Source organism: Podarcis filfolensis, assembly GCF_964270895.1.
Source record: "Podarcis filfolensis genome assembly, chromosome: 13".
Taxonomy (NCBI): Eukaryota; Metazoa; Chordata; class Lepidosauria; order Squamata; family Lacertidae; genus Podarcis; species Podarcis filfolensis.
The window spans coordinates 16,413,616-16,427,015 of record NC_139615.1 but is presented as its reverse complement, the minus strand read 5'-3'; the positions used below and the strand labels follow the sequence as shown (position 1 = coordinate 16,427,015).

The 13,400-nt window shown below is 47.5% G+C and overlaps 1 protein-coding gene and 1 long non-coding RNA gene across 2 annotated transcripts; one reads left to right on the top strand and one right to left on the bottom strand.

The window, feature by feature from the left end:
• Positions 1 to 99: 99 nt before the first annotated feature.
• On the bottom strand, positions 100 to 3,809 carry LOC310747576. The gene is made up of 3 exons (XR_014540942.1): positions 3,365 to 3,809; positions 3,201 to 3,268; positions 100 to 692 (listed from the first exon to the last, which is right to left on the bottom strand). It is a non-coding gene; the product is annotated as an uncharacterized lncRNA (long non-coding RNA).
• A 36-nt stretch (positions 3,810 to 3,845) lies between these two features.
• Positions 3,846 to 12,131, top strand: FIZ1 (FLT3 interacting zinc finger 1). Its single transcript, XM_083582053.1, has 2 exons — positions 3,846 to 4,163; positions 7,569 to 12,131. Exon 2 carries the CDS (start codon positions 7,585 to 7,587, stop codon positions 9,025 to 9,027), a length of 1,443 nt encoding a protein of 480 aa, XP_083438179.1. The 5' UTR covers positions 3,846 to 4,163; positions 7,569 to 7,584; the 3' UTR covers positions 9,028 to 12,131.
• Positions 12,132 to 13,400: the final 1,269 nt, after the last annotated feature.

The window sequence follows — 13,400 nt, the reverse complement described above, 5'->3', positions numbered from 1 at the left end:
GCTAAGTTATATGCTTACGTTGTACAAGCTGTGGCAGAGATGGGGAACCAATGACACCCCCCCCCCAGTAGGAAGCTGCTGTATACAGAGTCAGACCGTTGGTCAGTGCAGCTCAGTACAGTCATACCTTGGATCCCAAACACCTTGCAAGTCTAACGTTTCAGCTCCTGAACGCCACAAACCCGGTAGTGAGTGTTCCGGTTTGCAAACATTATTTGGAACCCTAACGTCTGATGCGACTTCCGTGGCTTCCAATTAGCTGCAGGAGCCAAGGTTCTGCAGGGTCAGAAACCCTTTCAGGGCTCAATTTAAATATCAATATGGAATCATCACTTAACACAACCACTATTTACTTTTACTAATGAATTCCTACCCCACTTTTTAAAAACAAAACCCTAAGTACACAAGGCTACACTACTCAAAACCAACATAGTACAAAATACAATGAAAATTCAACCTTAAAAAGTAAAAATAACAATACAGTCAAACCTTGTTCTGCGTCCGCCTCCGTCCACTTTGGCGAATGTCCGCGGCAAGCCTGGAAGTACCAGAACAGGTTACTTCCGGGTTTGCGGCTTGCACAGAAGCTCTAAATCGCACCGTACATATGCAGATGCGGCGCTTCAATGTGCGTCATTTTCAGGTTGCAGCAAGGCCTCCGGAACAGATCCCTGCCATAACCCAAGGTTCCACTGTAAAACCAACAGCAGTTAAAAAATATAAAAGTTTTCAGGCAGATCACACAATAAAATGCTGAGTAGGAGTACATTAAGGAATGCTTAAAGGGGAGGATGTCACCTGGGAGAAACAGGTTATTTTAATGCTACTGAGCAGCAGTATAGAATCAAAGGGTATTAGCTACCCTTGCTCAATTAACCTGGAGTAAATACATGTTGTTTTGTGTAGCAAAAGTGCCAATTGCCTCTGGTTTTGAGAATGTAGTTAGAGAACAAAATGATGAGAGTTCAGCTTCAAAGGACATTCAGTCTCTGATTACTCCTGGATTCAGTCACAAAACTCTTCGTTTCTCCTGATGAAATGATTGTTGGTGGTAAGGAAATATAGGTATATAAAAAGGAGAATTCCTGGATGCCATGATCAAGAGGTTTGAAATCACAAAACATGCAGCAAAGTAAAATGTGGAAATAGAGGTTGTTAAACCTTTAAAATATGCCCTTAATTTAAAGTGAGTTCCAAAATGTCTCCTCAAGATGTTTTTTTTCCAAAGTTGCACTCTTTTCCTAGTGTAGAAAAGACCATATGTTTGATAAGTTTAAAAAAATGGTTTACTTACAAACTCTCCAAAGGTCAGATTAATGTACTTTTCCATACAGCATTCAGAAAAAGTTGCACAGTCAGTAAAACCTGACTTACTTACAATGGTGAAAATCCTAAATTATTGGTATAGGAACTCGAGTAGCTTGTAAGAGCCATAGAGTCTGAGCTACAGCAACCAACTCAGACCTCACATGCTGAGTTCATCAGGTAGACTGGAGGTTGAACCATATGATTGATCACCCAGTCCCTCCCAAGGTTAAGGACAGCTTGCTTTATGATCTCAATCCTTTTGTGTATTAATTAGACTTGGTTGTATGAGGCTGGTTATCTCACAAAGATCATGTACAGATCTAACAGCCATCATTCATTTTTTTGTGATGTGGCTACAAATGACATGTTGGCTTGACCTTGAAGACTATTGAACTAACAGGAGGAAGTTACCAGAAAAAAATGCACCAATTTCCAAATTCTGCAAAAGGCCTCCAGCCACAATTCAAGATGCTAAATAGCTTAGGTCCAATAGAGTTTAGAGAACACCTAAGGATTTAGGAAACTGTTTTATGCTGAGTCAGACTACCATGCATTGTCCACACTGATTAACAGCAGCTATGCAAGGTTTCACATGGGACATTTTCATCCCTGCATGAGGACTGAAATGGGACCTTCTGCATGCAAATTACCACTGAGCTACTATAGCCCTTCCCTTCTTGCACCCTGTCCCACCAAGATACCTTAAGATCAACTGAGAGTGCACTCATCCATGGAATCCATGGAACTGCACTGCCTTCGAGACTCCCCTGACAAAGCATGTTTGTTTGTTTTAAAAAGCAACATAAATAGAAGCTGTGAGGGGGTTGGAGTGGAGACACAATAAAGCAAGCAAGGGAGTACAGTGGTACCTTGGTTCCCAAACGGCTTAATTGCCAAACAAATTGGCTCCAGAACGCCGCAAACCCGGAAGTGTTCCGGTTTGCAAACGTTTTTCAGAAGCTGAACGTCCAACGCAGCTTCCTCTTGAGTGCAGGAAGCTCCTGCAGCCAATCAGAAGCTGCACCTTAGTTTTTGAATGGTTTCGGGAGTCAAAACAGACTCCCAGAATGGATTAAGTTTGAGAACCAAGGTACCACTGTCTAAATTTTACTTAACAGTGTTTAGAAATTTTCTTAATTGCTTTATATGCAAAAGAAACACAAAGTGATATACAAAACAGATCAATACAAAAGTATATATTAATAACAAAATGAAAACATGTGAAAATTACATTGTACGATTTAAAAATCAACACTGACTGGGCAGTGATTGATTTATTTTTTTTAATGAGGCTTTTTCACTGTCAGCCATTCTAAGTTGTCAGGATAAATTGTGCTGTAAATTTAATTTAATTAAAATATGAATAGATTAGAACAGAACTTTCCCCCTGTTTTAAACATATTTGCTTTGTTCTGGCATACAAGCTGCTTCAGGAGAGCATTGATTGATTGGTTGATTGATTGATTGTATTTATATTCCACCTTTTTCTCCAAGGAGCTCAAGGTGGAGACCCAGGATTGATGTTTCTGGCAGTAGCCATGCAATCTGTTCTCCCTTCCACCTTAATCAATCCCCACAACAACCTTGCTAGGTAGACTGGGCTGAGAGGCAGTGACTGGCCTAAGGGCAGCTTCATGGCTGAATGAGGATTTGAACCCTGGTCTCCCAGGTCCTAGTTGCTGACACTAACCACACTGGCTTTCCATTTGAGAACCTTATTAGTAAAGTGAAAATTATGTATAAATGGATGCTGACTGGGAAAGCCTGACCCTTACTGCAATAATTTCCTTCTCCCATATTCACCTAGCTAAGGTGAATTAACTTAATTTCCCTGTCCCACTATGACAGGCAGAAATTGCCTCACAGAATTATAATGGCATAAGGAGCCTCACCTGTGGAGTTTCTGTCAGCGTAGGGGGTGACAAATTACGGCTCTTTCCGCTGTTGAAGCCTCATAAATCTGTGAGTGATGCAGAAACACTGCAATTACTTACCATTTGAGTGTTTCAAGAAGAGACTAAAATATGGGATCCCCTCAGCCCCCCTCCTTCCTTACCTCATCACTGATGGATTCCTGTTCTTACTTTTTCCCTCACAATAAATAATGGTGCTTCTCTGACCACGCGAACGATAAACCTGTTTTGGTTTTGTTTTAAGTTTATGCATTTCAAAACGAAAATTTGGCGCCTCCCTGAGTGTCAAAAATGACCTTTAAACTTCTTTGCCCACATCAAATATGGCGGCTCCATTGGATGGTGCGGGGAAGTTGCCGTAGTAACAACAAAGACATGTCCCTTCGTTCAGCTCTTCGCTTACTGCCCGGCGCAAACATGGCGGCCTCGCTGCACTTCCCTTTGCCAGTAAGAAAGATGGGTGCTTTCCATCGTTTTCGCGCTCCCCTCCCTTCTAACCAACAATAATAAACCTGTTTCCTACACTAAAAATACCAAGACTCTTGTTAGTATGGCCCTGAGATTTTGTAGAACGGTGCTGTGAATATCAGAAAACATCACACCTTTGAGCCGGCTGCCCACACAAAAAATGTCGCTTCACCGAGCCTCCAGTCCCTCATTGCGTGCCCACAGTAAAGATGGCGAAGATGCGACCGTTGTTACTCCTCCCTCCTTGCCCACAGAAAAGATGGGGGCGGAGTGGGGGGTGGGGTGTCCTGTGAACTTCCATAGGGGTTGGATTTGAGGGTGGAGAGGACAGGCTATCGCAAGAGGTCAACACCCCACCACCAGCCTGGCTGCTTGCTGCTATGGGAGGTTGGGGGCGGGGGAGAGGCTCTGTCCCCTTCCTCCGAAGAAGTGGCCCCCCACCCCCCTGTAAAATGTCGGCACCTATAAGAAGTTGTGAGTACCGGGGAGGTGGGTGGGGAGCAGAAGGGGAGGGGGGAGGGATTCCCCTTAGACTTTGAGGTGGGGGGGGGACACAGGCGAGAAACAGACCCACCCTTCACCCACCCCGTGATTGACACCTTGGCACTGGCCGCCTCTGTGCCTGAGCCAAGTGGGTCATGCAGGTGGGATAAAGAGGCCAAGAAGGAGAGACGAGGGGGGGCACCTGAGTTCTTTAGGGAGGGGGCAGACAGAGTTAGGGTGGGGGGTCATTGCTGGGAAGTGCTGGGAGCCAGAACTCATGGGTTCTGTAAGGGTGCCCATTCAAGATCACTTAAGGCAGGTTAGTTCTCCGTAACACCTTATTTCAAGTACAAATCCCCAGGGATCAGCTTTTTTTATTGTTCATTAAACTATGCAAAGGAGAGCATTGTAACATCATATCCGGACCCAAATTCTTTACATTTCTGTCAGCTACTGGAATGTTATGTGCCTGAGCTGGGGAGGGAGGGGGGATGATTAAACCTCATAAACTGAACCCAATTAGAGAACAAGTCAATAATATAAAATTGCCAGTGATTTTAAATTAAAAGGAAGGATTTAATTAAATTATAATTAAGTAGGATTCAGTAACCTGATACACCAGTAGGAAGTTATGAACATTAGGAAGCAGGATGAGCTATATAGAACGTTGCAATAAAGTAATAGTATAAATAGTATGGGAGCTTGTTTTAAGATATGAACGAGCATTAGTGTTGATTGCAGTACATATTTAAAAGATAAAGCTGTATGTTTAGGTATAGACTTTTTCATGTACAACTGTGTATTATTAGTGTGATACATGGCTGGGTGGGCAGGGATGCGGGTGGCGCTGTGGGTAAAACCTCAGTGCCTAGGACTTGCCGATCGCATGGTTGGCGGTTCGAATCCCCGCGGCGGGGTGAGCTCCCGTCTTTCGGTCCCAGCTCCTGCCCACCTAGCAGTTCGAAAGCACCCCTAAGTGCAAGTAGATAAATAGGTACCACTTTATAGCGGGAAGGTAAACGGCGTTTCCGTGTGCTGCGCTGGTGCTGGGCTCGCCAGAGCAGCTTCGTCACGCTGGCCACGTGACCCGGAAGTGTCTCCGGACAGTGCTGGCCCCTGGCCTCTTAAGTGAGATGGGCGCACAACCCTAGAGTCAGACACGACTGGCCCGTGCGGGCAGGGGTACCTTTACCTTTTTATGGCTGTCATGGTTGATGTTCTTCTACCTATCAAGTGTCTTTTATATGGATTCTGTCTTTATAGAAATAATTATAAGAAGGAAATAAAACAAGTTATCTTTAACATTTTTTTCCCTCTACTTGTAGTCAGTCAGGATAAATGGGTTAATGTCTTCCACAATGTACAAATGATGTGGGAGTACACTCATTAACAACTTGGATTTCTGGAACCTGAGCAGTAGTAGTTATTCTGAATTAATTAACAGAATGCATAAGCATGTGGTCTTGTTATGCAGCCAAGGTGGGAAAGTGGAATCTGTGATGCTTGGTCTTTTGGGTTTTCTGGCAGGGGACACTTGCTTCCAAGAGGGAATGCATGGCTTAACTTCCTTCCGTCTTTTCTGCTACCTCAAGCAAGATCACTTCACAACTGGCAGCATCACAGTAGCAATTAAGCTTTCACCTAAATATTACTTTAAGTGCAAATTTAAATCCACCTACAATTTTGGGAGAAAATTCTGTGTTACATGTTTATAGAATCATAGAACTGTAGTGTGGAAGAGACGCCGAGTTGGCTGTTGGGTTGCTGGCCATGCATATCAACATCTTTTGTGTCAAGTGTGGCTGAAAGTCAGGTCTTTAGGGTTGGGGTCGGGGGGGGGGGCGAAGCTAGGAGTTTAGAACAGAATGGCTTCACACAGATTTGGGGGACTTCCGGGTACTTTGGAAAGGGATGGCTTCACTTGAGCCAGTGTGGTGTAGTGGTTAAGAGCGGTAGTCTCGTAATCTGGGGAACCGGGTTCGCGTCTCCGCTCCTCCACATGCAGCTGCTGGGTGACCTTGGGCCAGTCACACTTCTTTGAAGTCTCTCAGCCCCACTCACCTCACAGAGTGTTTGTTGTGGGGGAGGAAGGGAAAGGAAAATGTTAGCCGCTTTGAGACTCCTGAAGGGGAGTGAAAGGCGGGATATCAAATCCAAACTCTTCTTCTTCTTCTACTTCTAGTCTCTAATCTTTTAAACACAATCCTAGGTCTCACTGACTACCCCCCAAAACTAGGACCCCCCCTTATTTCATTCAAAAAATTCAAGGGTGCATGTTTCTGAGTGTGCTACATTTCTCTGCTGCAGAAAATAGTGAGTGGGCTTTTTATTATCCCTGTCCAGTATCTTTAGCTGCAATCCTATACATGTTTTCCTGGGAGTAAGATTTATTGGACTTAATGGGACTTCCATCTGCAGAGTGATCTTTACAGTTGTGCCCTTTATCCTCATCTTATTTATACGCATATCAGCTCGGTGAGACCAATTAGGTTGAGAGTCCAGACCATGATTCCCCCCCCCCCAAGGTCAGCCCAGCCTAGCCATTGTCACCACTAGCTGGGCACAGATCCAGATCTGGAAGATTTCCCACATCCAAACCTAGTACAGTGGGACCTCTGTTTTTGAACGTAATCCATTCTGGAAGTCCATTTGACTTCCAAAACCGAGGATCAAAGCAAGTTCAATGGGGGAAATTGACAAACACGCCTCGGAAGCTGTTTGACTTCGGAGACATGCTCAAAAACGGAAGCAGTTACCTCCGGGTTGTCGGTGTTTGGCTTCCGAAACATTCGGCAGCCGAGACGTTCGACAACCAAGGTTGACTGTACTGTCTGCCACCTTCTGTCATCTTGTGCAATTGAAAAGTTTTGAGAATTCCCCAAATCCTTTGTCTCACTTCCTGTTTCTGGAAGCAAAAGCTATAAGCTGAACCTTATTTGAACCAAGCCCACTGACTACATGAAGAGCCATTTTCACATACATGCAGATTCCTAAGATTCCTGCCTTGGCATCTTGGAGAGGTGTGTGCTCTGCAGGCACCTTCTGTGCTAGGCTTGATTGATTGATTGATTGATTGATTGATTGATTGCGGGTATATGCCACCTCTCCTCCAAAGAACAAGGCGGCATGCATGGTTCACTTCCTCCTCATTTTATCTAGGTTCAGCTGAGAAGCAGCAACTGGCCCAAGGTAACCTAGTGAGTTTCATAGCTGAGTGGGGATTTGAACCCTGGCCTCTCACAGTTCCTGGTCCAACACTCTAACCACTACTCCACACTGGCTCCCTGTTCTGGATAGCATGGTTCAATCAAGGGGAGGGAATGTTTTATACTGGGAGGGCTCGGTGTCCATGGGGTCCCACTCTGATTCTTTCGCTGTCCTTTCTCTGTCCCGTAGAAGCACTGTTGGGTAGATGGAGAACTGCGATGAAGAGTGGCCAGAGGGCCAGCACTCCCTTCAGGCCCCAGGTGGGGTCCGGGCTGCCACTGGAACCGTGGAAGAGTGTGCCGTTCTCTACTCGGATGCGGAGGACGACCCGTCGCTCCTAACAGACCATGGGCCGGGTGCCCGGGCCCCTTTCCACTGCTCCGAGTGCGACAAGAGCTTCCGTTACCGCTCGGACCTGCGCCGCCATTTTGCCCGGCACACCGAGCTCAAGCCTTTCCAGTGCCCTCACTGCGTCAAGAGCTTCAAGCATTCCTTCAACCTGGTGAACCACATCCGGAGCCACACCGGGGAGCGCCCCTACCGCTGCACCATGTGCCCCAAAGGCTTCCGAGACTCCACGGGGCTCCTCCACCACCAGGTGGTGCACACGGGGGAGAAGCCCTACTGCTGCCACGTCTGCGAGCTCCGCTTCTCCTCCCGCAGCAGCTTGGGGCGCCACCTCAAGCGGCAGCACCGCGCTTCCCCCGCTGCCGCAGCCCCTCAGACGCCCGCCCCCCGCTGCCTGGCCTGTGGGAAAGAGCAAAGTCCCCTGGGGCACCTCTGCAGCGCCGGGCGAGGCCGGGCCGCGCCCTTTGGCTGCGGGGCCTGCGGGCGCCATTTCCAGTTGGCATCCGAACTGCGGCGCCATTGGCTCGCCCACACTGACATCAAGCCCTTCAAGTGCCCCGACTGTGAGCGGGACTTCAACGCTGCGGCGCTGTTGGAGCGCCACAAGCTCACGCATGCCAAGGACAGGCCCCCGCCCTGCCCAGTGTGCTCTGGGAAGGTTCCACCAAGCGATGGGATGCTGGAATTGCGGGGCCTGGAAGAAGAGCCGCAAGATGGGGGGACAGAGGCCCAGCAGCACAGCAGGGGCTGCCCCACATGCCACCCTCCAGACATGCGGCCCCCCGAAACGCTGTACCAGTGTGAATGCGGGACCTTTTTCGCCAACGGCAACACCCTGGCGGCTCACTTGACTGCTCACGGCGGCGAGCCCTCCTTCAGCTGCGGGATATGCGGCCAGCCCTTTGTGAACTTGCAGACACTGGAGGAGCACCAGTTGAGCCATGCTGTGGCTGCTTCCCCGATGTCAGGCCCCGGCAGTGAGCTGGAACGCCACCTGTTGCCGCAGCTGGACCTCCGTGCGTTCCCCGCCCGGCCCAGCAAGAAACTCTACAAATGCAGCGAGTGCGAAAAGTACTTCCGCAGCCCGCGGGACCTGGACCGCCACGTCTTGGTGCACACCGGCGAGAAGCCCTACCAGTGCACCGAGTGCGGCAAGTTCTTCCGGCACGAGTGCTACCTGAAACGGCACCGGCTGCTGCACAGTGGCGAGCGCCCTTTCAAGTGCACCGTCTGCCACAAAGGGTTCATCACCTTGAGCAACCTCTCCCGCCATCTCAAGCTGCACCGCGGAATTGACTAGGCGGGGAGCCCCCTTCTCAGAATAAACACCCTCCCCTCCCAACGCTGCTTTCCTCTACCTCCATCCTGCCAGAGGCGATCTGGTTTTGGAGGTGTCACTCTGCCCGATGCGGCTAGAACTTTGATTTCCCCGCCCTCCTTGTAGGGCAGGAATTTACAATTGTGAGCTGATAGAAAAGTATTATTGTTGTTATTATTATTATTATTTTACTAATGTCCCACTACTGTTGGTAGAGTACATTGCACTTGCTTGACCATTATAACGTCTTCGGTGGGTTGGGGGTAGGATACCTGGCTGGTTGTGCCTAGACAGGTAACTGAACATTTTGGGATTCAGACCCCTAATATTCCCGGGCATAATGAAGACGTGCCAGGAAATGCAACTCTTGGGCCAAGGCTCCCCCCCCCCCTGGAGATACTTATGTCCAAGTGAGCTTGACCAAGCTGAGATGATGTTGCCTCAATAGCTGTAGTGCTCTGTGGTTCCCAGGAATGTAAAGGAGGGACTGCCAAGTTGTCATGGGAGAGGTGCGCTCAGACATTCTACCAGGATGCAGATTTATTGACTTGCTGCAATGCAGAACGTCTTACCTTATGGAAAAGCAGACAGCATTGTTGGGCAATAGAAATACTAGTGTGCAGGAACCTTGCATCATCCTGTTGTGTGACTTGGTTGGTTCCCTTTCCCTCTGATCTCTCTGCCCCTGGACAAGAGTGGCCACAGTTAGGGGACGTTTCTGCCTTTCCCTTCCAACTTGAAAGGCATGTTGTCCTTGCCAAAGCCAATGGGCTCAAGTTCCAGAACTGCAGCTCACCAAAGAATTTTAGGCATTGTATTTCTATATGGCCTAGAGGTGATGGTGGATTAAGACCAGAGAGTTCTCAGCAACCTCATAAAACTATGGTTTCTAAGTCTTCCTTGGAGGGAAGTGTGGGGAAAGTATAATCAAACCATTAAAAATCAATTTAAGCTTGAAGCAGAACTGCACCTGTTGTATTTTACAGGGATGCCCAGAAAGGTTTTAGTTTATTTAGGAAAGATTATTATTATCATTAGTATCCCTGATATTTCTGTCTGCATTTGCTAAAAACAACCCAACCCAAACAAACAGGAATCATGTCCTTAAATACCCTGCTTAAAAATTGCAAAGATTCACAACAAAACTGAGGTTCTTCTACTTGCCCTTTTGTTTTCTTAGCTTTGGTTCAAAAATTGCTACTTTTATTTCCATAATTTTTTTTTGCAATCATGAGGACTATAAATTTAATTTTTTTTAAGATGTCCATATTATCATGTTTGGCTCAGCATTGGCTAGAGCAAAATTGCCTTGAAGGCAAGGTTCTGCCTGCAGGATGTAGAGCAGTAGCCACCTGTGAGATGAACTGAAGGCTTGTGTGCCTGCATGATTTTATCTGTAGGCTTGAAGCACGTGAACGTAAGCAGGTACTTGCTTGGTGTTAAATAAGGATCAGGCAGACTCAGCAATGGAGAATAAGAAGGTGAAGTTTATTGCCAGGCAATAAGGACCCAGTTTGGAATCTCTTCCAAAAGGAACTGGGACCCCGATTGACAGAAATCCAGAGGGCTTTATACCTGAGCAGATCACAGCAAATCATAGATCATGAGACAACCATGAGGCAGTCACGATATTGTCAGCGAAAATTAGCCAATTAGCAAGCTTCTTGCCATGCTACCAGCTCCTGGTCAAGCACTGGTCAAGCACAGAGTTCTAGTTCTGCTTTCCGATGCTTGCAGTGACGCTCTGTCTAACCTCTCCCCTAGTTATGACAGGACAGGGAGTTTGGAGATTTTGTGGTTTTGCTCTTCCTGTTCTGTGGATTAATTTAGCCTGTATCTGAGGGGATTTTGTACCAGAATCTCTGATTCACGTCTTCCCCTTGTCCAGGGTACACGGATGTTTGTAGGGGAAAGGTCGGCTCCTAATTTTGCTGTTTCAAGCAGTATGCAGTTAGCTAAGGCACAGTTTCCCTTTGATTCAAAATGGATTATAAAATACTGTAAGCCCTGATTATGTGTGAGCATATATGAATATATTGATTACTGATAACTGATTATATGGATAGCATAGGGGTAGCCCTTCTTCCTTGCCTCATTCCCCCTTTTCAAGCTCAGAAAGAAGATTCATCTGACTCCTGAGCTTGAACACCACTCTGGACATCAGAATAAACCACTGTTTCCTGCAAGGGGGCCTGTTCCTGCACTGGAACCGGTTCCCTATGCATTCGCTCGTAACCATCGTCTTCCTCTGGCTCCTCTGGCACTGGGGGCATCAAACCAAGCATTCTTTCTTATAGTGAAGCCAGCAGGTTTCTTCTTAGACCTGCTCATTGTTTGACCTCCCCTTTCTTCTGCCCTCATGATGCTATACCATTTCCCCTGGTTTTAATTTGCCAGCTGTAAGTGTGGTTTATTTCTAGCAAATGTTCTTTTCTGAAGGCTTAAAAGGGATGCATCTGCTTTCATGGAAAGGTTCAGCCCTCAGAAAGAGTTTGATCTTCAGGAGAAGGCAACATTTCACGAAATATTTCAGCAAACATGATTTGGATTTCATAAAAAATATATTGGGGAGCTGGAGAAATGTATCCTTATGTTTGGCTTGTCCAGGGACTGGACGGAGGAGGCTCAGGAGTTGCCTAGGCTTGTGTGTCTTTGTGTTTAAATGTGGTCTCCAAGAATGATGCACTTGATAGTTCCTGGGAGCCCAGAACCTGCATAGACTTTGCCCATAGTCAAATAAGCTACTGGAGAACACACTGGAGAGGAAAAACCCTCTTGCATAAGCCGAAAAAGTATGATGAGAGCTAGGGTTGTCAGTTTTCCTATTTTATTTTTTAAGCCAAAGTCCTGTTGCCCTCGCTCCATTCTTCTTTGCCTGCTTGTGCCCACCCTAGTGCCCTCCTGGCAGGACAGATTGGTTCCTATGTGCCCCGTTAAGTCAGATTCCAGTATCGAGAGCAGTATCTGCCCTCTCCCCTGTGGAATTATTTACTGGCAAGTAGTTGAGTCTTATTCTCTCTCTCTCTCTCTTTAAGCCCTTGGTAGGTCCTTGAAAATAACCTAATAAAAGCCTGCTCCTGACCAAATTCCAGTTCCTTATCTTCTGTGGAATGTAAGCCTTGTAGCTGGGCATTTGTTTGGTGTGCATGTCTGTCTATCTTTCCATGCCTGTGTGTTACGGAGAGCAAGGTTATCCTAAGGTATAAGCTTCATGGGTGTCAGGGGCAGGCAGAGTCAGGCACCTGCCAATGGCCACCTGCCCCAGGGGGCCCAGTGTCACTCTTGTGCCTCCTGGCCCTTTTGCTCTTCCTGCTTGCAATTGCCGCCTGACCTGTTCACCTGTCCTCTCCAAGCACACAAGCAGTGACAAGAGCAAGTGGCAAGTCCCCCAGGAACATGACCTTCTCTCCCCCTTCCTGCCACCCCCATCAAAGAGTTGGGTGCATTGGGCCCAGAGGCAAGTGAGTGGGCAACAATGCCTTGGAAAGAGGAGGGGACCCCATCAAAGGCACTCTGCCCAAGGGTCTTTCATCTAGATTGAACACCAGGGACAGGTGGCAAGGATCTGGCCGTTTTTAGGCATGTTCAAATTTTTGGATTGAATTTTTAAAGGTAAAGGGACCCCTGACCATTAGGTCCGGTCGTGGCCGACTCTGGGGTTGCGGCGCTTATCTCTCTTTATTGGCCGAGGGAGCAGGCGCACAGCTTCCGGGTCATGTGGCCAGCATGACTAAGCCGCTTCTGGCGAACCAGAGCAGCGCACGGAAACACCGTTTACCTTCCCGCCGGAGCGGTACCTATTTATCTACTTGCACTTTGATGTGCTTTCGAACTGCTAGGTTGGCAGGAGGGATTGAATTTTAGGCATGTTCAAATTTTTGGATTGAATTGGTCTGCAAAGCAGATCTAAAACCTACACCGAGTTGGAGCCAGGAGTTGGACTAGATTCCCCTTGGGATCCCTTCCAGCCTTACAATTCTATGACTTCCCTCAGAGGAAGCCCCCCTTGCTCCAAACCCCTGGCTGAACTGCGCTCTCCTCTTCTGAGCACGTGAAGCTGCCTCGCTACCCCACCGTCCTCCCCTATAGATCTATCCTATAGTTTTATAGTCGGGAAAAACCAAAACTTCGCTTGTGCGTTTGCTTCTGGCCTGCAACTTGATTGCAGCACCGGAGTTGCAGGCAGACACCTGCTGTATGTACAGTGGTACCTCAGGCTACATACGCTTCACGTTACAGACTCCGCTAACCCAGAAATAGTGCTTCAGGTTAAGAACTTTGCTTCAGGATGAGAACAGAAATCATGCTCCAGCGGTGCAGCAGCAGCAGGAGGCCCCATTAGCTAAAGTGGTGCT